At 36.0% G+C, this 25,440-nt stretch overlaps 1 protein-coding gene and 1 long non-coding RNA gene across 2 annotated transcripts in view; one reads left to right on the top strand and one right to left on the bottom strand.

Moving 5' to 3' along the window:
* The window catches only part of PLXNA2 (plexin A2), a 468,647-nt gene that overhangs the window by 33,037 nt on the left and 410,170 nt on the right, over positions 1–25,440 (top strand). Inside the window, exons 2-3 of the mRNA XM_087929350.1 lie at positions 12,461–13,734; positions 16,339–16,521. Of these exons, the coding sequence (XP_087785476.1) occupies positions 12,517–13,734; positions 16,339–16,521 (1,401 nt within the window). The 5' untranslated portion in view covers positions 12,461–12,516. The remainder of the gene's footprint in view (positions 1–12,460; positions 13,735–16,338; positions 16,522–25,440) is intronic.
* LOC148126082 (uncharacterized) lies at positions 1,188–7,347 on the bottom strand. The gene is made up of 2 exons (XR_015742793.1): positions 7,222–7,347; positions 1,188–2,196 (listed from the first exon to the last, which is right to left on the bottom strand). It is a non-coding gene; the product is annotated as an uncharacterized LOC148126082 (long non-coding RNA).

The following is a 25,440-nucleotide window of genomic DNA, read 5'->3' on the forward strand; positions in this document are numbered from 1 at the left end:
AGCATGAGATAAGAAATAGAAAATTAAATGACCAAGTAGATCCATAGATATTGACTTCATTTCCCATAGTGGGTTTGATCCACCATTGGTTTCATACATTAGATTACTAACCTTAACTGCATTTGAACCACTTGCATCATTCCTTGCTAATGATAAGACCAATATTTCTCAGTTTTCACACAATTTGATTGGTATGCTTGACAATGTACCCAGTTTTCTCTAAGCATGCCCATGCTATGCATACTAGGTTCTTTTATCTAGAAATTATCTTAGAAGCCAACAGAATTCCATTCTACCAACCGGATTCTACATGTTATGCTCTGACACGTTCAATGTTGCAATTTTTTTGTGATTGAAAAAATTATCTGTTGAAATAATCTTTCTAATAAATTTATATCTATTTCCATCTGATTTAAGCATTAATATTAGATCTCCTGATTATGCATGTTAGCCTATAGCATTAGCCTATAGCTACTGAGAAAATAAAGAAAAACCTTAGAAAACAACAGTTAAACATCCATCATGGACAACTACCAGTCACAGTACAACATATGTATATGATTTGCTTTGTCTTTGTATAAAAACAGCAGGATGATTTGTTTGGTAAACTAATACATTGCTTGGCCAGAGCAACACTGCAAGCAGCTGGAAGTTTACATGAACAACAGGTCACAAAAACATTTCTATGTCTGTTGCACTTCAGAACTTGAGGCAGATGAGTAAGTAATAGTTATAGAAATGATATTAGAAGTGACATGTTGATAGTACCTGATTTTGTTTTTATTTTGTCTTTATTGAGTGTGAGGCTATCTTCTCTCTCTCTTTCTCTCTCTCTCTCTCTCTCTCTCACACACACACACATACACACACACACTTCAGTTTACATTTCTCCAAAGCAAAGATTATTTAAACTTGAAGTGCTTTAGATTTCCTCCATGTTATTCTTTGTTCAAATATATTCATACCTTCAACAATTTGTTTGCCAAAATTTTCCTCTTCTCTCTTTATGTATACTCCAATATAATCATTCCTTCACTGTAGAATAGCAGGACAATGATGAATGTCTTAGACACACACATGCACACACATCCTTTTTATGTGTGTCTATGCACATTCCTTGCCATCTTTCAGGCTCTGCTGTCATTTTATCAGAGAACAAAGCTGCTCAGAAGCAATAAGTCTCCTGTTCAGGTCACTAGTGTTTATTACAGGTTATCAGGTGCCTTTTGTACATTTGAAAAGCAGTTAGCAGCCTCAAATGTCTTCCTTAGAGCAGAAGCACCTGAGCCACTTGATTTTGCCCTTTGGAAATACTCTTTTCTTCAGTAAAGAGGAAGGCGAATTTCATTTTGTGAAAGTAGGCTTGGAAAATTAATGAGAGGAAATATGTGAGTGAGGCTGACTAAAAGGTTAGTCAGTAACCTTGAATTCCAGTCCCATTCTGTTTCTACTCTCTGATTCATGTTCTTCTCACAGTAACTCTCCAATTCACTGCTACAGTCTTTTTTCACATAACAAGATCTATAGTTGTCCTTTCATTAACACCAAGATATATCCATCGCAGCAAAGAAGAAGAAAAAAAGAAGCCTCCAAGAAGAGAAGTCACTACTTAGTTTGCTGAACTGGCTTCCTATGCTCATTGTCCTCTGCTTCCTGGATCCCCAAATGTATTTTAGATTCTTCCTTCTGTCCCTGTTGCCCAAATGTGTCTTAGACCCTTCTGAAAACAGCTGCCTCTTTGTAATTTTCCTCTTGAGGAAAAATACTCTCAAAGCTTAAAGCTGAAAACCAATCAATGGATCTTATTTAACAAGTCTAAATTTTGGAGAGAGCTTGTTGAATGTTCTTGATTTGCAGCCACAATTGAGCCCCCAAATCCTGTTGTTAAGTGAGATTTTTTACAACCTTTCTTGTCACAGTTGTTAAGTGAATCACTGCAATTGCTAAGGGGTAACAAGGTTGTTATGTGAATCTGGCTTCCCCACTGACTTTGTTTGCCAGAAGGTCATAAAAATTTCACTGGGACACTGTAGTTGCCATAAATATGAACCAGTTGCAAAGAATCTGAATTTTGATCATGTGATTGTGGGGATGTTGCAATGGTCATAAGTATGAAAATTAGTCAAACGTCCCTTTTTTCAGTGATGTCGTAACTTTGAATGGCCACTAAATGAACTGTTGTAAGTTGAGGACTACCTGTATTAAAAAAATAAATAAGGGAAACAAAATCAATAAAATGGACTATTTGCAAAGCCTGTATTGACACTTTGGGGATTTCTGGTACTGTATACCCATTATTATTATTATTATTTGCCAATCTACTTGAATATAACAGTGCTGCAGGAACTTTAGCTTTCAGGAATCTCAATTCCCTAAACATAAGAGATAATGGGCTACATGCCTGTATGCAAGACAAATGTGGAAACATGACCAAGATTCTTGGGTTCCACTGCATATGCTTCACCAAAGGGGCAATTGCTCACTTCAAGATCAATGTCACATTCTGTTCTGTAAACAGTGGAGTTCACACGAAGAAACCAAACATTAATTTTTGGCATTCTGCTTTGGTACCATCTAATATTTTTTGCCACCCAGTTTCCCATGCATATGCACCATGTAATCATCCAAAGAGATTCTCCAGTTAGAATAATCTAATACACCTTATTAAATACTGAGTGCTAATGAAGTTATGTTAATGACTTGGTGGTCTTACTATGTACAATATAGTATAAACAACAGAGTATAGTGTTGTGAAATCTTACTATTCAGGATTAAAGTGCAGCTGACTTGCTTGATTTTTTTTTAAAGCAACTCCAGAATAATTACAAAGACACATGACCGGAGGGATGGGCCCCTGTGGATCAGAAGAAGAGGTTTAATTCTTTCCTTCATCACTTTCCTGCTTCATTTGCAGGGCTGTTTACTTAAAAAACCATCTGGGATTTTTTTTCTTTAAAAAATGATGACATGGGAAGGAAAAGGTTAATATTCCAATTATTGTATGACTCTTACAATCCAAACCAATTTCTCTGCTTACTTTGGTGTAAAAAAGAGTAAGAAGCAGCTGCACATTTTTATAATTGGCATAAAATCATAAATATATGGTTTATTCTTGTGCTGTTTTAAAAATGCCATAGTTTAGTCATTCTCATTCATGCTGATTAAGGGATATTGCTTCAATTTGTTTTTCCTCAATATTCCATGCAAGGTTTTTGTTTTTGTTTTTTTCTAATTACAGGGTGACCAAGAGGAAATATACATTTTGAATAATCTCTTTTTCACTCACTGGTCCTGTCTCCAGTGTTTTATAGCCTTGGGGTTTTAAACAGTTCAATTCCAAAAAAAAAGATCTTGGGAGAACTTCTCTTATGGACTTTTTAACAAGGCTAAGGAATAATAGAGAGGTATACACCAGAAAAGTTAAATACCAGCACTCTCTATCTTTTAGCATTAACTAAAATTACATCAAAGAAAATGTTAACTTTGCAGCCTGTTGGATGTTGCCAAAAATAAAAGGCTTTTGGAGTTAAAATGGCATGGTTTTGGGTGAAATTGGGATGATATTTATTGTATGACAAAGCTAAGCTTTATACAGATATTAAACATTTTATGAGATGTGATATATTAAGATTATAGAATAGATATAAACCTGGTTGTGCAAGAAACATTTTATAAAAGAGTGCAGGAAAAGGGAGAAAAATGTACAGTATCTCACATTTGGGTCTGCTTTTTCCTTTTCTCTTTACTTCTTTTTGCAAGAGAAGAAAGCTTTGGAAATATTAGAATACCACTTTTGACATGTTAGAGCATTAGATAGAGCTTTTAGATCAGATGGTAGAGCAGCATAATTTTTTTTTTTCAGAAATATGACTAAATGAGATTCTTAAATTTTCAATATCAGTTGACTCAGACATGCTTATTTGTGGATTGTAGCCTTACGATTTTGAAAATGTCATCTTTTAATATTTAACTGACAATAATTTAAAGGCCAGGAAAAGAAGATTAAACAATATATCCAAGCAATCTGAGAGACATTTTTGTGATCCAATAAATTCTCTGCAAGCAAAGTAAGATCAACGTTTTCCAAGTATTTCAAAGGCATTTTCTCTGTAATACGTGCCGGTGTTCTTCAAAGTTAAATCATTATACTAAAAATGGGAGAAAGCCCAGTATTGCCATCCAGCAGTTATGTTGCTTGGTCTTACCAGTCACCTCTTGCATTCTTGCATGCAATTTCATCATTCTTCATTTCCAGGTAAACCTGGAAGTCTGGAGAAGGTATTTTAAAATTCCAACAGAATCCCCAAGTAAGTTTTGTTGGAAATGTAACCTGATGGTTCCTAGCAACCCAACATTCTTAGGTAAGTGTGCATCTTTCAGTGGCACAGACATTAAAGTCTCTTGATGAGATTCCTCTAAAATCCAGACATCTATGGGGTAATTTTGGGGGAGGAATCACTCACATACAGAGTGTGCAGTGCTTCAGATTTGACTGTAAAATATACTTTGGAATGTTTTCTCAAGTTCAAGCAGTTGGCTACTACAGCATGATTCAGAACAAAACATTTGTATAGGAAATTTCAGACTAGTTCCATGTATACATTCCTGTACCCTTCAAGACAGTTTGCAAGATTATAACCAATATTGATTTGCTTGTCTGGTCAGTGAGACTGACAACAATTGTACAAGTCTTGTTGTGCTGTCATTCTTCCCTCTTTTTACATTTCCGTGAATTAGGAAAGTTTCTTTTTTTTTCTCAGTCTGTTGTGGACTTGAGATAGATTCCACCCCTTCCTCACTTAGGTAGCAAAACTTTAAGATCTGCATGAAGGTCAGGTTTGCTTTTTACAGGGAGGGTCTTGGGATAAATTGCAGAGCAAACTAGAAAACTGAGATTGTGATGGCTGGATGGTGACATGGCAGGATACCGAGAGGTAGACTATCTTCAGAGCTGTTTGGTTTGTTGGTGTTCAGTTGGTGAATGTCATGTTGGTCTGTAATAAATATGTTATCTGCAATTTAATAGTAGTTGTGGCAGCTGACATGACTTGCATTACTCAAACCTGGTTGGCTTAGAATTGGAAGGTTCCTCTCTTGAAAATATGCCCACCTGGGTTTTGAGCCTGATGACTCTGGGTAGCAATTATAATTTTGCAAGGAGTTCATGATTTGAACATTAGTCATTACTAGGTGTACTAACTAAAGAACTATCCACCTTTCCTTGCAGAATATATAAACCACTTGATTTCAGTGTTGAACATATGGCATTGTTCATGTGTGGAGTCACTTTACATTCTGGGATCAAATTTTACCATTATTTCAGATACCTTTTTTAAAAGCATTCTGTCAATTTTCAACTTTTAGTTCCTTTGGATTTGTGATTGGTGCATAGATCTAAATCAGCATAATATTGATTAGGATGCCTTGGACTTAAATTGAAATCATCTTATCATGGGGAGGGGGGACCAGGGAATGGTTGTATCTAGGATCAGATTTTTGACACCCTTTTGTTAATAAAGGTTGCTAATGAATTTCTTCTTCATCTCCTTTGTCTGTAACAGAAGATATAATGCTCCTCTGATGTGAAATGACCCATTTCAGTCAATTTCAGTTTGTTGATTACCAGAATGTCAAGGTTCAGTCTTGACATTTCTGCTATGACAACATCAAATTTTCTTAGTTCATGGTTCTATTATTCCACATTCTTATGGTATACAGAGAGAGGGAGAGAGAGATGTGTGTGTGTGTGTGTGTGTGTGTGTGTGTGTGTGTGTGTGTGTGAGAGAGAGAGAGAGAGAGAGAGAGAACGAACAGCAATTTTATTTTGCCTATTGTCACATCAGCATCTAGACATCTTTTCAACTTTAATCCAGCCATATCTTAAAGCAGTAGCACTACACATACTTGCCCTCTCCTTTTTTTCAGTGGATATATTTCATAAGCAGTCATGGGGAACTAATCTTGTAGTATCTTGGCAGAAATCTAGAATTAGTTGCCATTTCCTTCTGGAGTGAATTGCATTTAGACTAAATGTTAACGTTATTATATCATCCTTCATTATCTTGTTCACAGAGTAATAGGATGCATGTCTTAACTGCTAGTTTTTTTGAAGCCAATTGACTTGACACTTCTAGAAAGTTAACTGTCTCTGCTACACACAGCTTCTTAACCTACTTTGCATCAGAATGGCTGAATTGCAAAAATAAGGTTATGGCAGAAGATGATCTTTATCTTGAAGCACTAAATCTTGGACTGTGACTTGCTGTGTACTGTATTTTCAGCTCCTTTCTGCTTTTCTTCTAGCCTGAGGGACAGCTCTAAGCTACAGGTTTGAATTAGGCTACTTGCCACTGCAGGAAGCACTCAGATTCCAATTGACTCAATTCATTCTGTCTTGCTAAAAAGGATCAACAGACTAATGATTGCTCTTCTAATAGAACTCATCGTATTCCTGTTCAGGAATTTTAGAAATATTAAGATTAGAGGGTTCATCCCCATGTATTATTGAACATGGCAATTCAAAAAAGATATAGTAACTTAATTAAAGGAAAAGATAAAATATGACTTTTAGTTCAGGCAAGAGAATACAGGTAGTCCTCAACTTACAACAGTTCACTTGGTGATTGAAATTACAACGGCACTGAAAAAAATGACTGATGACTTTGTAGAGATTCTCAGTCATCCAGGTCATGGTTGTCCCAAAGGGGCTTTTTCAGGAGACTGGACTTCCTTGATTTTTCTTGGGTTTTGCTTCTCATCCAAGAAGCTTTGTCAGCTTTGTCTTATGACTGTTCTTCATACTTATGACTGTTGCAACATCCCCACAGTCACAAAATCAAAATCTGGAAACTTGGAAATTGGCTCATATTTATCACAAAAGGAGTTGCAGTATCCCTGGATCATGTGCAACCTTCTGACAAGCAAACCCAATTGGGAATCCAGATGCCATTTAACTATGTTACTAAATTTAACAGCTGCAGTGATTCACTTAATAATTGTAGCAAGAAAGGACATAAATGGGGCAAATCTTACTTAACAAATGTATCACTTTGCAACAGAAATTTTGGGCTTAATTGTGGTTGTAAGTCAAGGACTACCTGTACTAAGTGGAATTGGAAAGTTATAATTTACAAAGAAAACAATTGGAATCTACAACTGTATTGTGGTAAGAAGTGATCTTCAGGATTCTGGTCATTCTACCACAGGGCTTAAAATACTTACAGGCTTTGTTTCTGTTTTTGAAAGGGAAAGAATCTTTTTCTTTTATAAAATTTGGAGTTCCTTAGTCCTGTAGATATTCCTTTCTTGTATATTCAGGTGCCATTGCATGGCATAACTGGTGACATTCAGTGCTGGTAAATGATAAAGAGAAAATCATGAATAGAAAGTTGTTGCCTCATAAAGGATGCTGGGATAAAGAATAAAGTTAGTGCTTAATTTGCTATTACAATATGATATATTAATATATTATTATTGTATGAATTCATTTGTATACATTGTGACAACTAAATGGAACCTCCATTTACATCATTAAGATATCTCTATCAGATACTGGCAATAAACTATAGTATTATCTTCATGTGTTTATGATTTGATCTAATGGTATAAATTTGGCCCTGTTGAAACAGAAAACATGATTAATTCTTAAATTATTTTCTCTATGTTGTAGTGAATAATTAAGGAGGTGAGAGCTTTTTCCTCTAAGAAACAAAGGGTAAAGAATAGCCCAAGGGACATGTGAACCTGTAGCCCTATTTTAAAATCACCTCTATATGACACTGCCCAACTTGGCTGCAAAATTATCAGTTTTCATCTTGTGATTTTCTCAGAATTTTTATATAAATCTAAGGAGGAAAGTAGAACTTGTTATGAATTAGTATAATAGCACCAACGTTCTACTCCATTTGTATGTTATGTGCCTATCAACTATTATCTTTAGAAAAGGTCACATTCACAGGACAGTATGGAAATGACTAGTCTTTATAGAATCAGAAAGCTGGAGTTAAAAGAAATATTGCAGTCTGGTGATCTCCTGCTCTGTCAACATAATTTTTCTTCTCTTGATTTTCTGTTTCCTTTTCTCCACAAAATACACTCAACATATCAAGACTTTTGGGGAATTTAGGAAAAATGTTCATTATTTGGGTTTTTCTCTCTGTATATTTATGGTACGTTTACAGCCTTGAATTGTCCCAAGTCCCTTGCACCATGATAGTGCCCTTTTGACTGCTTAATAATTCCCAGCAGAAATGTGCAAGTTAAAGAGAAAGTGAGTTTCTCAGCAATTCGATGTAGTTCCCGCCTGTGAAATGCAGCATACAAAACACTGGAGACTGGTGACATAAATTTTCAATACAGAAAATTGCGGTAATCAGAAATAGAACTGCTTTTGTTTTGATGGGATACCTCCCATATCAAAGAACTTACTGGCTATGCTGGTAATAACCATACAATAAAAGTTTATAATTTCTGTTCATTTGATGACCATACAATTTCATGAACTGAAACTTGAATTATCACAGTGTAAACAAACACCCCTCCCCTTCCATTACTGGCCAGATGAGAATATATTAGAGCCATCACTCAGATAGGAAGCTTTATTATGTTTTTGAGTACTTTTGTTAAAGTGTATTCATAGGATTAAGTTAAAAGAGGTTCAGGTTTCTCTTGGCTACTATTGTTCTGTAAATAATATTCTTTAATTGCATTCCAAAGTGTTTCAGGTATATGGCAACTTTTTGGATGAATAAAAGGAATTATGATGTATAAAGTATTTAATCTTATTTTTCTTATCTTTATTGTTTTTTCCTTGTACAGCTTGAGGAAGGGGTGGGTATTAATGGAAAACACACATCCACACACACACTAATACACACAAACAACTAGTTTTGAATAGCAATAGAACTTAAACTTATACACCACTTCACAATGCTTTACAGCCCTCTCTAAGTGGTTTAAAGAGTCAGCATATTGTCCTCAACAATTTGGATCCTCATTTTACCCCCCTCAGAAAGATGGAAAGCTTGAGCTTGGTGAGATTCAAGCTACCAAATTGCAGGCAGCCGGCAGTCAGCAGAAGTAGCCTTCAGTACTACACTCTAACCACTGTGTCACTGCAGCTCATAAATTCATATTCCAAAAGTGATTAAAATGTTTTCTGATATAAGTTAGCACTATACAGCCGATATTTTTCTATGGCAAAACTCCCATTTCCTAAGGAAGCTTTATGATTTGTCATTCTGTTTAATGTGGCTATTTTCAAATAAGTTGGAAAAAGAATCTGGAAGAGATGTAGCTGTAACCCTTGCACTCATCACATTTAGGTCATTAATTTAGCATACTGGGAGTACAATTGTATGAACATTTTATAGCTGGTTGCTAATTGTACGTTGTATTCCCTTTAGCCTAGAATCAATCTCTTGAGATTATATAGACAAATTGATTTGTTTTCTTCACAATAATATAGACATAGTCATTACCTCTGCTTGGTTGAATGTCCTGGTAGTCTCCCAACTAAATATTAATCAGACCTAATTCTGCTTAGCTGTTTGAGATCAGCTAAGAACAACTAGGTTCTTCCACTTGCTTAAAAAAAAACTGATTTAAATATTTTAATTCCAGGAAATACATGTGCATTCATTTCTCAGTATTGGAGCACATACACATTTGGGCAATCTAATGCAAATATCCAAGGTACCAGATTTGAAAATAAATTTGCTTTACATATGGAATGCAATTATGGTATAATTATTGTATCTGCAATCATTAAAACCTTTAACTGAGCCTTAAACTTTAAGTTACTAGAAATAGTCGCAGTAAGTGCTATATAGATTAGCATCAGAGCATGAAAATTGATGTCCATCACCACTAAACTGAGAATCACAGCTCTTTCAGATCTGTCTAAATAGCACTTGCTTTGGCTTACATCCTCCAAATGTTTTTGATATGAGGACTTCAATACAGCTGCTAGATTCAACCTGTACAATTAATGTTGTTTCCCCACCCCCACCCAGAGAGGTATGATACCAAACTGAATGGTCACCCTAAAGATAAAAAAGAGATGAAAATTAGTATTGAACGAACCATACAAGGCTTGCCACAGGCTGCTGTGACAGCAAGAATAGAGTTTGCAGTTAAGAGCAGAGCATCTTAGTAATATAAAACTTCCACCTTCAGTTTGATTTTTCAGACAGATGCCTAATTTATTTTCCTTTAACTCAAACTCTGAAATGGGGAGGGAAGATATTTTAAGATCTCAAAATAATAACCACTAGGATCAGTTCATCTAGTTCAGGGGTGTCAAACTCGTGTTGTCACATGACATAGTGGGACTTTTTCCCCCTTTGCTAAACTGGGCATGGGCATGGCCAGCGCGTGATGCATCTGGCTGCGAGTTTGACAGCCCTGATCTAGTTATTAGGTTGAAAGGATTCTTGTACAATCCTGGAAATACTCCACTATTTTTTTCAAATTATTCTGGTATTGTTGAACATTAATTTGGATAAGCCTGATCTAGAGGAAGGCTAATGCAATCCTGGCAGATGGTGACAGAAGTTAGATTACAATAACCATGAGAACAAAAGTGGCGGAGGAAGAAAAATATAGAGGAATAAGAAGAAAGCTACTCTATATAAATCCAGAGCAAACCACACTGCCTTCTAGCACTGAAGATGTTACTTAGCCAGGTAATGAAACATTTGCACAAAAACATCAAAGCTGAGAAACCTCAAGGACTCTACAAAGTACAATATGTAATAAGTGATATTGGGTTTCATTACTGTGTGCGAAATCTTTAGCACTTCCTTTTACAGGGAAGGAACATAAGAGAGGCAAAAGCTATCTAATTCAATCTCAGCTGAAGGAGCCCAAGTAATAGGAACGGAAAGATCCCTGACACTTATCACTGGTACAGCTAAAGTTGAACATCTTTAGGGAGAAGAATTATGCAACTAGACCTCATCTGAGTATCTGAAGTTGGCCAATGTTTCTTTTCTAACCTTGCAGAGATCAACTAACTTTGGAACTGCAAATTGAAAACCTCTCTTCTGAGACAGATTAATGCCAAGTAATAAAAACGTTACTAAGTGTTCTTGATCAACAATATTCTCCCCCTCCCACTTTTATTGGAATAATAAACAACTATACTCTGAAAGTCTTCCACAACCCAAAGTTCTGCTTGTACCTTTTACTGCTGCCATGTGAGAATACTTATTATAGGCTATAATGTTGATATGCAGCAGCAGCATTTTTTATCTCAGTTAATGACCCTTTTCTAGATAGGTGCTTATTAATGAAAGCTGTACAGTTTGCTTTAACAGATTTTTAAAATAGTATACAATAGTTTTGTGTGTGAAATCTGGGACCTTAACAGTTCTGATTCCCATGCCTACTTGACTGCATACATTTGTGAGTGAATGATGCATATTTGATTTGCCCATTAATATACACCTGTGATGATGAACCTACGGCACACATGCCACAAGTAGCATGCAGAGCCCTCTCTGCAGGCATGCCAGCCATTGCTCCAGCCCAGCTCCACCATGCATGTGCTGGCCAGCTGGTCTTTGTGTCTCTGCTGTGCATGTGCAGGGGTGGGGCCTTCTCCAATCTCCACAGTTTCTACCCCCAGCTTGTCCTAGCTTCCTCCTGCATTTCTGCCACCCGTGCCTTCCCCGATCTCCACAGCTTCCACCCTCCACAGGTTCCTCTCCATGCAGAAATGGAGCAGAAAGCTAGGGCATGCTGGGGGGAGAAACTTCAGAGATCACGAGGTCCCCCTACCATTTTGGGCCTGAAAAGCCTCCTGCACCAACCTGGAAGCCAAAACGGGAGCTGGGGAGGTGGGGCGCATGCGCGGGGCAGCTTTCATTGTATTTTGGGGCTTGGGGCTTGCGTGCATGCATGCGTGCTTTGGGCATCGGCACCAAAAAGGTTAACCATCTCTGATATAGACAATATCAGCACCCTTTGGACTGGCCAATCACAGATAATGCAGATGCAGCCTGAAGCATCAAGTTTCCTGTGCATGCAAATGCAATATATAAAACCAGAAGTACTGCAGAAAGTTTGGATAGCTTTACTTTTGATAATTTTCTCTTTAATTAAATTATAATCCATGTGGAAAAAAATTCTTCTTGTAACTAAGGGAAAAAATATAGCTGCCCCATTTGTGTTTTTAGATCGAATTTAGGCGAATGTGTAAAATATTTTTGTTTTAAAATCATGGCTCAGAGCATATCATGAGCAGTTAAACTGTGTAATAATTAATACACAGAGGCAGAACAGAGCCCTAAAACTTGTACTACTTACTCAAATGGGAAGGTCATTTATGGATTTAGAGCCACCTTTGTTTTATTTCAAAGAGTTTTTAATGGAAATGTCTGTTTCAATTGTAATTCTAAGATGAGATCCATCTAATCTTTTGTTCTGTGCATTTTGTTCTTTTTCTTCCTTTCTGTAGAAACATGTAAAGAAAGCTGCTGTGGCTAGAGTCGCACACAGGGAGTTTTGAGATATATGCTCCCTTTCTTCCTTGCTCTTCTCCACAGGATGGAACAGAGAAAGCTCTGGCCTCGGACATGGGACTCCGATGGCTGGTCAGTGGCCCTGGTGTTTCTTTTCTTAGTCTTTTCACAGAACATTAACAGCACTCCTATCTATAATACGTTTCATCCTGAGAACCGTGACTGGACTTTCAATCACTTGACAGTCCATCAGACGACTGGGGCAGTCTATGTGGGGGCCATCAATCGGGTTTACAAGCTGTCTGGAAACTTAACTGTCTTGGTAGATCACAAGACGGGACCTGAGGAGGACAACAGGTCCTGCTACCCACCACTTATTGTGCAACCCTGCACTGAGATCCTGACTCTGACGAACAATGTTAACAAGCTCCTGATCATTGATTACTCAGAAAATAGGCTGCTGGCCTGTGGGAGTCTCTATCAAGGCATCTGTAAATTACTGCGCCTGGATGACCTCTTTATCTTAGTAGAGCCATCTCACAAGAAAGAACACTATCTTTCCAGCGTCAACAAGACTGGCACTATGTATGGAGTTATAGTTCGTTCTGAGGGAGAAGATGGGAAGCTGTTCATTGGCACAGCTGTGGATGGTAAGCAGGATTATTTTCCCACCCTCTCTAGCCGAAAGCTGCCTCGTGACCCAGAATCCTCAGCTATGTTGGATTATGAGCTTCACAGTGATTTTGTTTCATCACTAATCAAAATCCCTTCAGATACATTGGCCTTAGTCTCTCACTTTGATATCTTCTATATCTATGGATTTGCCAGTGGAAATTTTGTTTATTTTCTGACTGTCCAGCCAGAGACTCCTGAAGGCGTGTCTATCAATTCAGCTAGTGACCTCTTCTACACATCTCGGATTGTGCGTCTCTGCAAGGATGACCCTAAATTCCACTCCTATGTTTCTCTGCCCTTTGGTTGTATCAAAGGTGAGGTGGAATACCGTCTACTTCAGGCAGCTTACCTTTCTAAGCCAGGGGAAGTCCTTGCCAGATCCCTGAACATCACTGCTAAGGATGATGTCCTTTTTGCCATTTTTTCCAAGGGACAAAAACAGTACCACCACCCCCCTGATGACTCTGCTCTTTGCATCTTTCCCATCCGTGCAATCAATGCCCAAATTAAGGAACGGCTACAATCTTGCTACCAGGGGGAAGGCAACTTGGAACTCAACTGGCTACTAGGGAAAGATGTCCAATGTACCAAGGCGGTAAGAATGATTACTGAATTTTAAATAGGATTACTTTAAGGAAGGTATGGAGAATATTAGCAGTAGCACTGTTAGAAATTGTGGGATTTAAGTATTTGTTTCCTGGCAAGAAGTTTGAGGAGGTCTTCTGAAAGAGAAACCAGATTTAAGTGTTAGCTCAGTTTTTAATTGAACTCTGGATAATGTTTTTTTCTGGCAGAAAATATCTTTAAAAGACCGCTGCTGAAATTTCAACTTGATTGTGTAGAATAGGTATGGATCAAAAATTGTCCCATTTGTAGGTGTTGTGATTACAGTTTTTTTCTGCATGAAATTGAACACTGTAATTCATTCATGTATTATAATAATAGAAAAGTGAAATTTGTACTGGCTAAAAGTCATTTTGTTACATATATATATGTATATATACATACATACATATATATATATATATATATATATATATATATATATATATATATATATATACACACACACACACACACACACACACATACATACATACATATATATATGTTTTCTTAAGTTTTCGCGGGTACTTACATGTATGGTATTCAGCTTTGTTCGGGTATTTTCCCACGTCATTATAGTTGTGCTTTTAAAGTTGTAGCAATGTTTTGGCAGAATCTCATCTGCCATCATCAGGCTTCTGTATTGTGTTTGTCTGTGAGTCAGTCTTTCACAGCTGTTTCTGTTTTAAATTTGGGGCTGGCCTACTGCTATTCCAGAATGGTTTTTTCTTCATCCTGATTGGTTGGGAGTCTTTGTCTGTGTTTATTGGTCTTGGAGTTTGATGTGTTCTGCTTGATTGGTGTTTCTAATATCTTCTGTCTGTTTTGTGGCTCTTTTTGTCTCTTGATTGGCTGGCAACATTGTGTTCTGGTATTGGAGGCTTTTAGTGCAGCTTGGCTCTGAATAAATGGACGGCTATCATTTATTAGGAAGCTAGGTTTCATCTGGGTGCCTGGTTGGGGTGTGTTTGAGCTGGAGGTATCAAGGGGAGTCTGTTTGTGCCTAGATGTTTGGCTGGCTTGTGGTGTGGAGATTTTTTTGTTTGAGAGTGCAGGCTTCCAGATAATTGACAGTCTGGTGGAGTCATCGCTTCTATTCATGGCATGAATAGAATCAAGCAGAACATACCAATCAAGCAGAACACAGCAAACTCCAAGACCAATAAACACAGACCAAGACTCCCAAACAATCAGGATGAAGAAAAAAACCATTCTGGCACAGCAGTAGGCTAGCCCCAAATTTAAAACAGAAACGGCTGTGAAAGTCTGACTCACAGACGAACACGATACAGAAGCCTGATGATGGCAGATGAGATTCTGCCGAAACGTTCCTAAAACTTTAAAAGCACAACTATAATGACATGAAAAAATACCCGAACAAAGCTGAATACCATACATGTAAGTACCCATGAAAACTTAAGAAAACACACACACACACACACACACACACACGATTTATATTTATAATACTTTTTGAACATTTTATTCTATACATTTATTCTTTATATATTTATTATAATATATTTATCTCTCTATCTATACACAAAAACTCAAGGTTTCTGTGAACAAACCTTAAATGTCACTGACAATTTTAATGACAGTTTATCTTCTAATACAGCTGCCCCAGGATGATAAATGCAAGAGATATATCACCCCTGCTGTCTTGATCAAAATAAGAACAAATTGATTTCTATATCAGAGCATATAAAGAAAATGAAGTGGCTCTTAGAGACATTGCTTTTAATGCTTTACATGCATGTAGCCTAACTGCACAAGTAATCAATACCATTAACACAAAGCTCCTTTGCTTATATTCTGCTTTTGTACCCCTCAAATACTTCGTTGATGGAGAATAGGATACCTACCCTGACAGATTCTGATTAGAGAAGGAGAGTTTTTCTACTGGTTGTTTAGAATACCTTCTCCAATTTATTGCCCTACAAAGTACTAAACTGCATTTCCTATTATTGGCAGGAAGTATAATATATTCCTATATACTTCAATTGTAGTAAGATAAAGTTTGTTTACAACATTTTGCTGGAGTAAAATTAAACAGACCATCCTGGCTGCTATCCCTCAGATTACCATGTCCTTCCTAGAGAAGGTGTCGGAAGGAATGGTATGTTATTGCTTCCCATTAAAACAGACATATATGGGATATAATTGTTTCTAGGAAAAGACAAAATGCTCACAAGAAGAAAATAGTTTGTTTTCTTCAGAGTTCAGGGATCTGGCCTACTTTTAACATGTTACTAACCATCAACTTATATTTTTATAAGAATGATTGAGAAGAAATAGGAAATATATTAATTATATTGCTTTATTGCTTGTACTGGTTTGTACTGTATAATTATATTTATTTACCAGCACTGCACTTAATTATAATTTAAATATAATATATTTAAATTAAATAAATACACAAACTAATGAGATTCAGAAAGTGCTTATGGTGAACTGAGAAATACTTTCTTTACAACATTACAGAAAGGCCAAAGAGCTATTTCACCAAATGACTTGCACAGGCCTATTTTTTTAATGCAATTTTCAGAACGCCAACATTCATTCCTAATTCAGATTTTGTGAAAATTTTCAGCCAGTTCCAATAGATGACAACTTTTGTGGATTGGACATTAATCAGCCACTGGGAGGCTCCATACCAGTAGAGGGAGTGACCCTGTATACATCTAGTCGTGATCGGATGACTTCTGTTACATCATATGTCTACAATGGCTACAGTGTGGTATTTGTGGGTACCAAGAGTGGCAAGTTAAAGAAGGTAAGATAACTATTTACTTTAGACATTTCATTTCTCTATGGGTATTGATGGCATATAAATTATTTTTTTTCAGTCACAATCTTTTATACGACTAACAAATTCCAGTTGAAAAAGACTGCTCTAGGAAAAAGAGAACTGAGAATTTTGTTTGATATTGTTTATTTGTTTGAAAAATGTGCTGTTACAACATCACCATTACTACTACTACACTCATGTCATGCCTAAGCACTTCTGGGTTGAAAGGGGGATTTCACGCTAAAGATTCTGTGAAACTGGAGAAACATGAAGATTTTCAGTATTGAAATCACATTTGATTTTTCAGATTTTCAGTATTAAAATCATATTTGAATATTTTTATTTTATTATCTAGAAGATATGATATCTTTAAGGCTTGTTTCTTTATGCTTGGTCACATATTTTTGTACAGTATGGATTAATTTAATTTCTTAAATTAATTAATTTATTCTATCATCTGTAGATGTCTCTGGAAACATGCATTCCTGATTTCACTTTTTCTTTTTAGCAGTGGAAATCCTGATGTTGAGAGCAACCTCCTTATAATATTTAAGAAGAATATATCAGTTAATATGGGTAATGGTAGCCTTTTTAAAATGCAGTCTAATTCAGGCATTGCTATTTTACGCTCTAATTGTGCTGTTCACCATTTTGCACTTTCTATAGTCTTTATCCTATGACTAACTGACCCATTAGATAAAATTCCTTATGGCTTTTGTTGTAAAAACAGGCTACTTGCCCAAGGGGCATTTTTCATTCCTTTGCTTTTAAACAAAGGCTTCTTTTTTGTGAAACTTAGGAAGTGAAGAGGTAATTCACTGTGGCTTTTTCTTCACACAAATTCATGGTAAAGCAGTAAAGCTCTGTGGTAAATTAGATGTTCACATAAATTTAAACTTTCCATTCCAACAGCTTTAGTTTAGAAATTAGTAATTTCAATCAGTTATGGACACAACCTCATTGCAGAGTGATATTTCCCATTTGGCTATTGAGAATGAATCCTGATATGCCATCATCAGTCATAATAATATTCTCTTATGAGTAGAGGAAGAAATAGCAGAGTGATTTTCAGCTTTGTTTGCCTCCCAATGCAGGCTCCATGTGTCTAAAAGTCTGCTCTGGGATGTTCAATAAGGTTTCCAGAAAATCAGCAGCAAAGGAACACAGAAAACTCTAAACTCTTTGGTTCAATCTAGAGGTCATATGGACTTTTGCAGCCCAAATATAGTAGTGCAGGAATTGCAGAACATATGAGGTGAAAGAAGTTACAGAAGGAAGTATGATCAAATGTAATGAATTAACTAATGAATGTAATGTAATTTGTTACATTAACTAACATAACGAATCTTAGCTAAGGAATTAGACATGCTATGGCTGAATTCACAGGGCATCCTAAGTCATCATTTGTTTGGCTGTGATTTGTTTCACCATGATTTCTTAAATAAGCAATAATTGGCTGAGCTCAAACATTACATTAAAGCAAAAGCCCTGATTTCCAAACCACAAATTTACATTTATATGACGTGTTGGAGCATAACTGAGAAAACCTCATTACGGCTATGTGGTATTAATTCTACCAACAGGTTTGCTTTCCAGTTATAACTGTAATTCACATGATGATACAAGCATGTTTTAATCTAGGAAAACAGGTCTGCTCATTTTTCACCATCTTCCAAATAAAGTCAAGTGATGCTAAAAGTTTAAAATCTAGTCTAAAAGACTAAATGTTTATGAGTTGGTGCATGAGATGAATCCCACATTGCATAATTAAACTTTGTGTGTGCTTTAAAAAATATAGGGCAGTACAACCCTTTGCAGTTATTCACAGGGAAGACTCATGTGTTCTTTAGAACATAATCCCACACAATTGTGAATATATATTTGCACAGAATTTTTGTTAATGTGTTCAATTAGTCTATATTTTATAGACCCATTTCCTGAAAATAGTTGCGCTGAATATGCAGGCAACTGAGCTATTGACCTTCGGCTTAATTTCAAGGCTACAGATGGTTTGTGACTCCATAATTGTTGGATTACCAGTAAAATCCTTAATATTAACCACAAATGTTAGTAGTACTGTACAGTTCTTTGTCTCTTTGTCTCTGTACTCTGTTTGAAACAGCATCAGTGTATATGTGGGTGGGCTTAGGCTACTGCAGTTTTAGCTGGAAAGTCTTTATTTTAAAATGCACTTAAAGAGAGTAGCTTGTATGTGGATTTTGGTAATGTAATGTTCCAAGGGAAATTGTGTTCTATTAATTATGTAGGATTACTAAAGGACTGCCCATTTGGGATGGTTCAATCCCTGATGACATTTTTATAGTGGAAACTTTTTAAAAGATGCATTTTTGATGGCAAGTCTATTTATAGGAATTGGCTACGGTGTTGTCATTACAGAGTCACATAGGGTCATCACATATGGGTCAAAAAATGTCAACTTCCAAAATTCCCCTTGCCAGTTGAAGTCCACCCATCTTAAAATTGTTGAGATTGAGAAACACTGTTCTAGAATAATATATAAAAAATGAAATGTGTATCAATGTTAATGCTCGTTATATTCAAACAGTCATGAAATATTTGTTGGAAATTAGGACAAATTTTAAAATTCTAAAAAATCTAAAAAGAAATTGCGCAGCTGTTAACCAGAATTATTAGGAGTGGAATGGGATGCTTTTTGCAGCAATCCTGTTTAAAATCATGTTGTTTTTTTTAAGCAGGAACTAAACAACTTATTATCAGGAACCAGGGCAGTGGGACTTGGCCCAGTGACTCTGAAATTGCTGGTTTTCTTATCACTACATTTTAATTGTGGAAAGAAACTTTGAGTTTTGAGGGAAATTGCCAGATAAAGTACAAATGGGCCATTGAAGTAAGGGTGAATTTATCTAAAAATGAAGGTATTGAGTTGAGCCAATGATTTCTGTTTGTAAAAAATTGCAGTACTTTAGAGTTTTAAGGACTTAAAAAGTTATGGTGTAAAATGTGATGTGTAAAATATAAACAAAGTTTAAAGAATCATTACTTGATGACTAGTCTGAGCCAATAAGAGTTCAGAACTGGCAATCTTGATTGCCAGAATAATCCATTAGTTGTGGTCTTCTGCTGAGTGGATTTTTTTCTCTCTTTTTGCCCTATGGGGATTTTCTTGTTGGAAAGGATTTGGAATGCTGATTCTGACTATATCATTTTCTAAATGTATCTCTGTGTCTTCGGAGGACTTATAACTGAGAACACTGCATTCCTATGGCAATATGCTACTTCCTCTTAATCGATTAGTCAGTTTCTGTGAAATCCTCATTACTAATCTATTTATTTATTTTTATTAGCTTCTATGTTGCAAAACATCTAACTGTGGTTGAAGGAACAGCAGAGCTTCCCTAGTGTAGCCTATATCATTTCCTGATAGATGGTGTATCTAATTTGCCTAAATTTAACCATAAAACATTCCATCTCAAAGCTAAACAGAACATATGATATTCTGCTTTAGTTGTAGTAAAGCAATATATAAATATCCTGGTAACAATAGCCTCAATATTAGAAGAAAATCAATACTGATAACAATTCATTATTGATACCAACATCTCTTTAGGTACACTTGGGATTTGCTGTGACTTGGCTGATTGCACATGTGGAAAGGAGGAATGAAGATGAAAGTTTAATTCTGAAACCTACACGTTAATAAATTTACCAACAATGCCTTTATCCAACTTACCATTGTTTCATTCTCAAAGAAAGTAGACCTAGCACTTGTTGGTGTTTCCATTAAAAATAAAGGTCCTCCTCCATTTCTTAACATCCCACATTTTCTCTTTGTTTTATTTTTCCTCCTTTAACAAAAGCAGCTTAGAATCCTGAACCTCTGGTAAATATAATTGATCACTTTTGTGGATAATTCCTTTTTTTGCCCCCCTCCAATATTTTATAGAAAGGGTTAGGGTTAGGGTTTTCCCTGTAAAAATAATCTAGGATGGTTCATTTGGAATAAAATCAAACTGACAATATTTAACTTCCTGGCTTTGGAGAGCACAGTTTTCCAGTAGAAAAGCACTGCTTAAGATGAAAGAACAAACAAAGGGTACTGAAAACTCAATGCTTGTTTATGAAACTAGCATTTGGTCATTGTGATTCAAGCCTGATTCTTTGGGACATGTAGAAAAACGTTAGTTCTGCCACCAGTTGCAAGGAGGTGTGTGATTGCATGCATATGAGAGAGTTATGGGGTGATATTCAATGCTGTATTCTCTCTGGCTATGAAACCCCTCCCCACCTTTTCTCCAGCAATGTGCCAGTCACCGCTATAACTGACTTCTGGAAAAAGGGGATTCTGTCTGCTCTAAAAAAGCCAGAGCTTTATGCTGCTTTCCCCATAATGAGATTGGCGAGTTTCCCAGACTCCTGCTAGTGAGCTTGCTATTTGTTTTGTTATTTTATGAGCCCCAGTGGGTCCAATGAGCTGGGCTTTTAGAAACTGGGCAAGGCCAGTGTTGGCAGTTTATTTACAGTTTACAATCCACCTATTGAAGACCTTTATTTTTGTGACAAGTGTAGGGACTGTTGGAACCTCCAGGGATTAGGCCAAACTTTATCCATGTCAAATCATAGAATACTTGGCTCTCCTAAAGCAAGGGATAAGCTGGGCTGGGTAGATCTAAATTCTGGCAAGGGACTAGAAGTTTTGTTCAACTGTTTGAAACTGGGTATTATGATGCTATCTGGGTAATTCAGCATAGTATTTTCTCATAATCCTTTCCCATTATTTTTGTAGTCTCTCTACTACCAGTAATTGTAGTTGTCTTGGCATGCTTCCATGTGCACATTTTTACAGAAGGCAATTTCAATCATGTTTTACACATGGCTTAAATATGCAAAGGTAGCCAACTCATAATTTCAGAAATGATGATAGGCACTTATTTAAGTCCCAGAGGAATTTCAGTGAGATTAAACCTCTTTAACTTCCTTAGAAAATGAGTTTAAAAAAAAATAAAAACCACTAGTAAGCGAAGAGATTTGCACCAGTGTTTAAACAGCCAGAATATTAGTAGATATCTGGGAAAACTCTGCCATGGAATTTTTTTCATTCTCTTTGGAAGAGAAAATCTTGCTGATGTCAAATTAGAGAAAACTCTCTAATGAGGAAATTGATTCAATAGATAAGGACAAAATATTCTAGATACCATAATAAGTTATATGGTTTTTTGGATAGTTTGTGGTTTTTATTTTTATGTATTTTTCCCATATCTTACATTACTATTAATTTCACAAAATGAGGAGATCCAGAAGTGGTCTTTACATACTTTCTAGGGATCCACTGTGAATGCACAGAATTTCCTAGGCCTATTCTATAGAAATATTTTATTTCTACAATATTTAGAAAAATGGTAGATCAAGAGGCTTTATTTTCTCTTTCTGCCAATCAGTTTCACATTCAGAGGGAAGGAAGAAGACTGTGTATCTTCCTATTGCTTGCGTGTGTGTGTGTGTGTGTGTGTGTGTGTGTGTGTGTGTGTGTAATCATATATGGCTAGGGTTACCAGGAGGGTAACCCTGGCTGGGGTTACCAAAAATCCAGCAAGAGGAGGAGATATCTTACTTTTTATCTGTATCTCCTCTGTCTGGGATTAACCTAAACCTAAACATCACATAATGTTTGACTTTTAGAGTGTTTTTGTGCTTTCTGGGACACTTCACAACACTAGTCTATCAAACGTTTGTGTATTGTGGCATTGTAAATTGTCTTTCTCTCATTGGTCAGTAGACTCAATAACCTAGATTTATGTTATTTAATTGATTTCCTGATTCCAACAATTGGCTTCAATCCACTCGTTTCAAATATTTGATCATTGCACTCTGTGGAACACATCCTAACTTTCTGTGGTGAAATTTTTGAAAGTATGTATCTTTGACTACATTACACTAGTATATGTCCTTGAAATTAAAGATTTGTTGGAAAAATATTGTGATTGAAAAATCAATCTTTCTGATGCTGGGAAAAAGTAATTTCATATACATATAATACTAAATACATATCTTTGCAGATTTTGCTCTAGTTTTTGTTGTAGATGGCAAGAAAATTGAACAATCAATGTGTCCTTCTTTTCCTCAATTTTTCCTCATATCTAATTGAGCATGTCCTTCTTTGTGTGCTTAATACTTGTTTCCCACCCTGACCCATCACTCAGCAATGCCTTCAAGTCTCAAAGACAATATAGCTTCCCATTTACTTATCTTATAAATGAACAGTCCTGCAGGGAAGGAAAAATCCTCTTCATTCCATTACTGTAAGCCTACACAACTGATTTGAAAATCACTTTTAAAAATCGTTAAAATTTTCATTCTTATGAAATTCTGTAATCCACAAGAACCATTTTTTGAACAAATTCTTGAGAATATAATAATTTTGCCGCTATGGATGCCTGTATTACACAAAAGACTGAACCAACTCCAGATTATTTTGTAGAGGCACCATGTATCTTTCAGAAATATATACAGCTATTAATTTGTTATGTTCTTTAATTAATTTCCTAATTCTAGCAATTGGCTTCAATCTACTCTTTGCCATTACCTCCTTCTAGACTTTTCTTTAAATTTTCTAATCTAGCCTATACTCTGATATTTCCCTGTACACTCTGAGTCAAATACTAATCATTACTCCTACCCTCCTCTTGGTCATGCACAAAGTTACAAAAAATGCTACCACTTAAAATCCTGAGAATTCTATGAAACAAATAAAATACTACATACAAACTTATGCACACACCTTTCCTTGCAAGTTTAAAAAGCCCCTTATAGTAAAGATTTATTGTTAGTTTCACCTGCTAGTGACAGTATTTGCCAAACCACAGCAAAATTAGGAGGTTTGTTTCTACATAACCCCCAGAGCCATAAAGCATTCTGCAAGGAAACAGAAAGAAAAGGCCTTTCAGGAGGGCAGGCGGATAACCATTAATACCCAGAGATTATTTCAGCCATATGTTATTATTTAATGGAGATAAGGTGTTCTTGGAAAGAAATGTAGTTCTTCTCAAAATATGCTAACAAATTGTAAACAATAATATGATAGGGGAGAAAAAATGTTAAATATAATTGGAAGAAAGCGTAAATAAAATTGTATTCAATTTTTGTCTTGGCCTTTTCAAGAATAAAGAACAAACAAACTCATGTCAAATGTGAACTCCAGTGAATTTAGTGAATACTTACCCATGGCAAGTTGCCTCTCTCTCTCTCTCTCTTTCTTTCTCTCTTTCCATGGCTAACTAAAGAAATATAGTAAATATATCAAATATTTGCTGGGTATGCTTTAGAGATAAAATGTGTCTCCATATGGAAAACAAGGTCTTGATTTTGCTTTGGTGAAAGCACCAAATGTCTGAACTGAGTGTATCACTCTACTAAAGGTCAACTATAAAAGCTGGGGGAGTTGTGTTTTTTATTTTTCCAAGTGTGAGTCATGGGAACAAATATTTAAAGCACTGGTCTCATTCTGAGCCTAACTAATTTAAGCCTGCTGTCTCTGGTTTTAAAATATGTTCTTAGCTTTACTGCTTTCTAATGATATCCTCTTGTTAGATATTCTATTGCCCAAAGTGCATTGTGATTGCTTTATTAGAATAAAGAATTGTATGATTAGAATACAACATGTAGACAGTTTGGTGGGAAACACATTGTTCTAGGTATGGTTAAAATTAATGAAGGGAAACCTGAATTTAAAACTGATATACTAGTTGATACTCATTTGAAAAAAGCCATAAACAGTTGCACACCAAGACATGGAATAAGACTTCTTGTCTTTGCCAATAGGTTAGAAAAAATACATGGAAAAATATTATGGGTAATATTGTCTAATACTAGTTTTGTCTGATTGTGTTTCACTTAACTTTCTATCAGGTTAAATGCAGTTTTCACACTTTGTCTTTCTCGTCATCACCTCCCACATGCTTTGCATTTCTTATGTTGGGGATCATGTCCCTGTTGTGTTAAAGCAGGAGAAATGGAATGACTAGGGTAGATTGGACAGCTTATGGGTGAATAATCAATCTTGTCTTTCATATCAAGAAGTAGTGTGTCTTCTTAAAGCTAATAAATCATTGAAGTACCCTTCATCCAGCTCCTCAGTGGAGGACAGTGTTTGTACAATTGAGAATAAATGAAGGCCAGAATGCTATCAGGCATAGAGAAGTATATATATATAAATTTGCCATCTTGCTGTTTATACCTGCTGTCAGAAGAAGAATGAGATTGCTTGAATAACTTCAGCCAGATAAATCATAAACAGTTGGGGGTCACAGAAACACCCAAGAAAACATATTGCATCAATAGCTTTGCTGGTGGTTTTGCCTCCTTTTTTGAATAAAATTAATTCCCTGGTATGAAACTTGATCTTCATATTCTAGTGGGAATTTTAGATTAGATAAATGGTCTGGGTTTTCTACCTAGCTGAGTCAATCCTTTTGAGCCAAAGCATCTCATGTCACAATGATTGTAGTCAACCTGTACTTTAAAAATGTTGTATTGAATAGCTTTTCAGGTTTTTTTTAAAGAAAGTTAATATTACAAAAATATCAAAAGAAAAATGTATTGATCAATATCTGTGTAATTTTGTAGGTAACAAACAATACATTATAATTATCTTAAAAACTGAACAACACAGAGAGACCCACTGAAGGATCAGGGCAAAGGATAGGGTTGCCAGTATCTTCTTCAAGGCTCAAGGGCAGTCACGCATTCTCACTTGGTCACTTGAGACTGATATTTGGAGTCTCACTGCCTCTGCTATTGGAGACAATATATAGCCAGAAACTGATTCAAGTTAGTATTCTTAAAATTGTATTTAGAATCAAATATTATGGGAGTTCAGAGACAACATTATGTATATTAAATAGCAGAAAGAAACCAGAATGTGGATAA

Source organism: Pseudonaja textilis, chromosome 3, assembly GCF_049901715.1.
Source record: "Pseudonaja textilis isolate UNSWEBS1 chromosome 3, rPseTex1.2, whole genome shotgun sequence".
Lineage (NCBI taxonomy): Eukaryota > Metazoa > Chordata > Lepidosauria > Squamata > Elapidae > Pseudonaja > Pseudonaja textilis.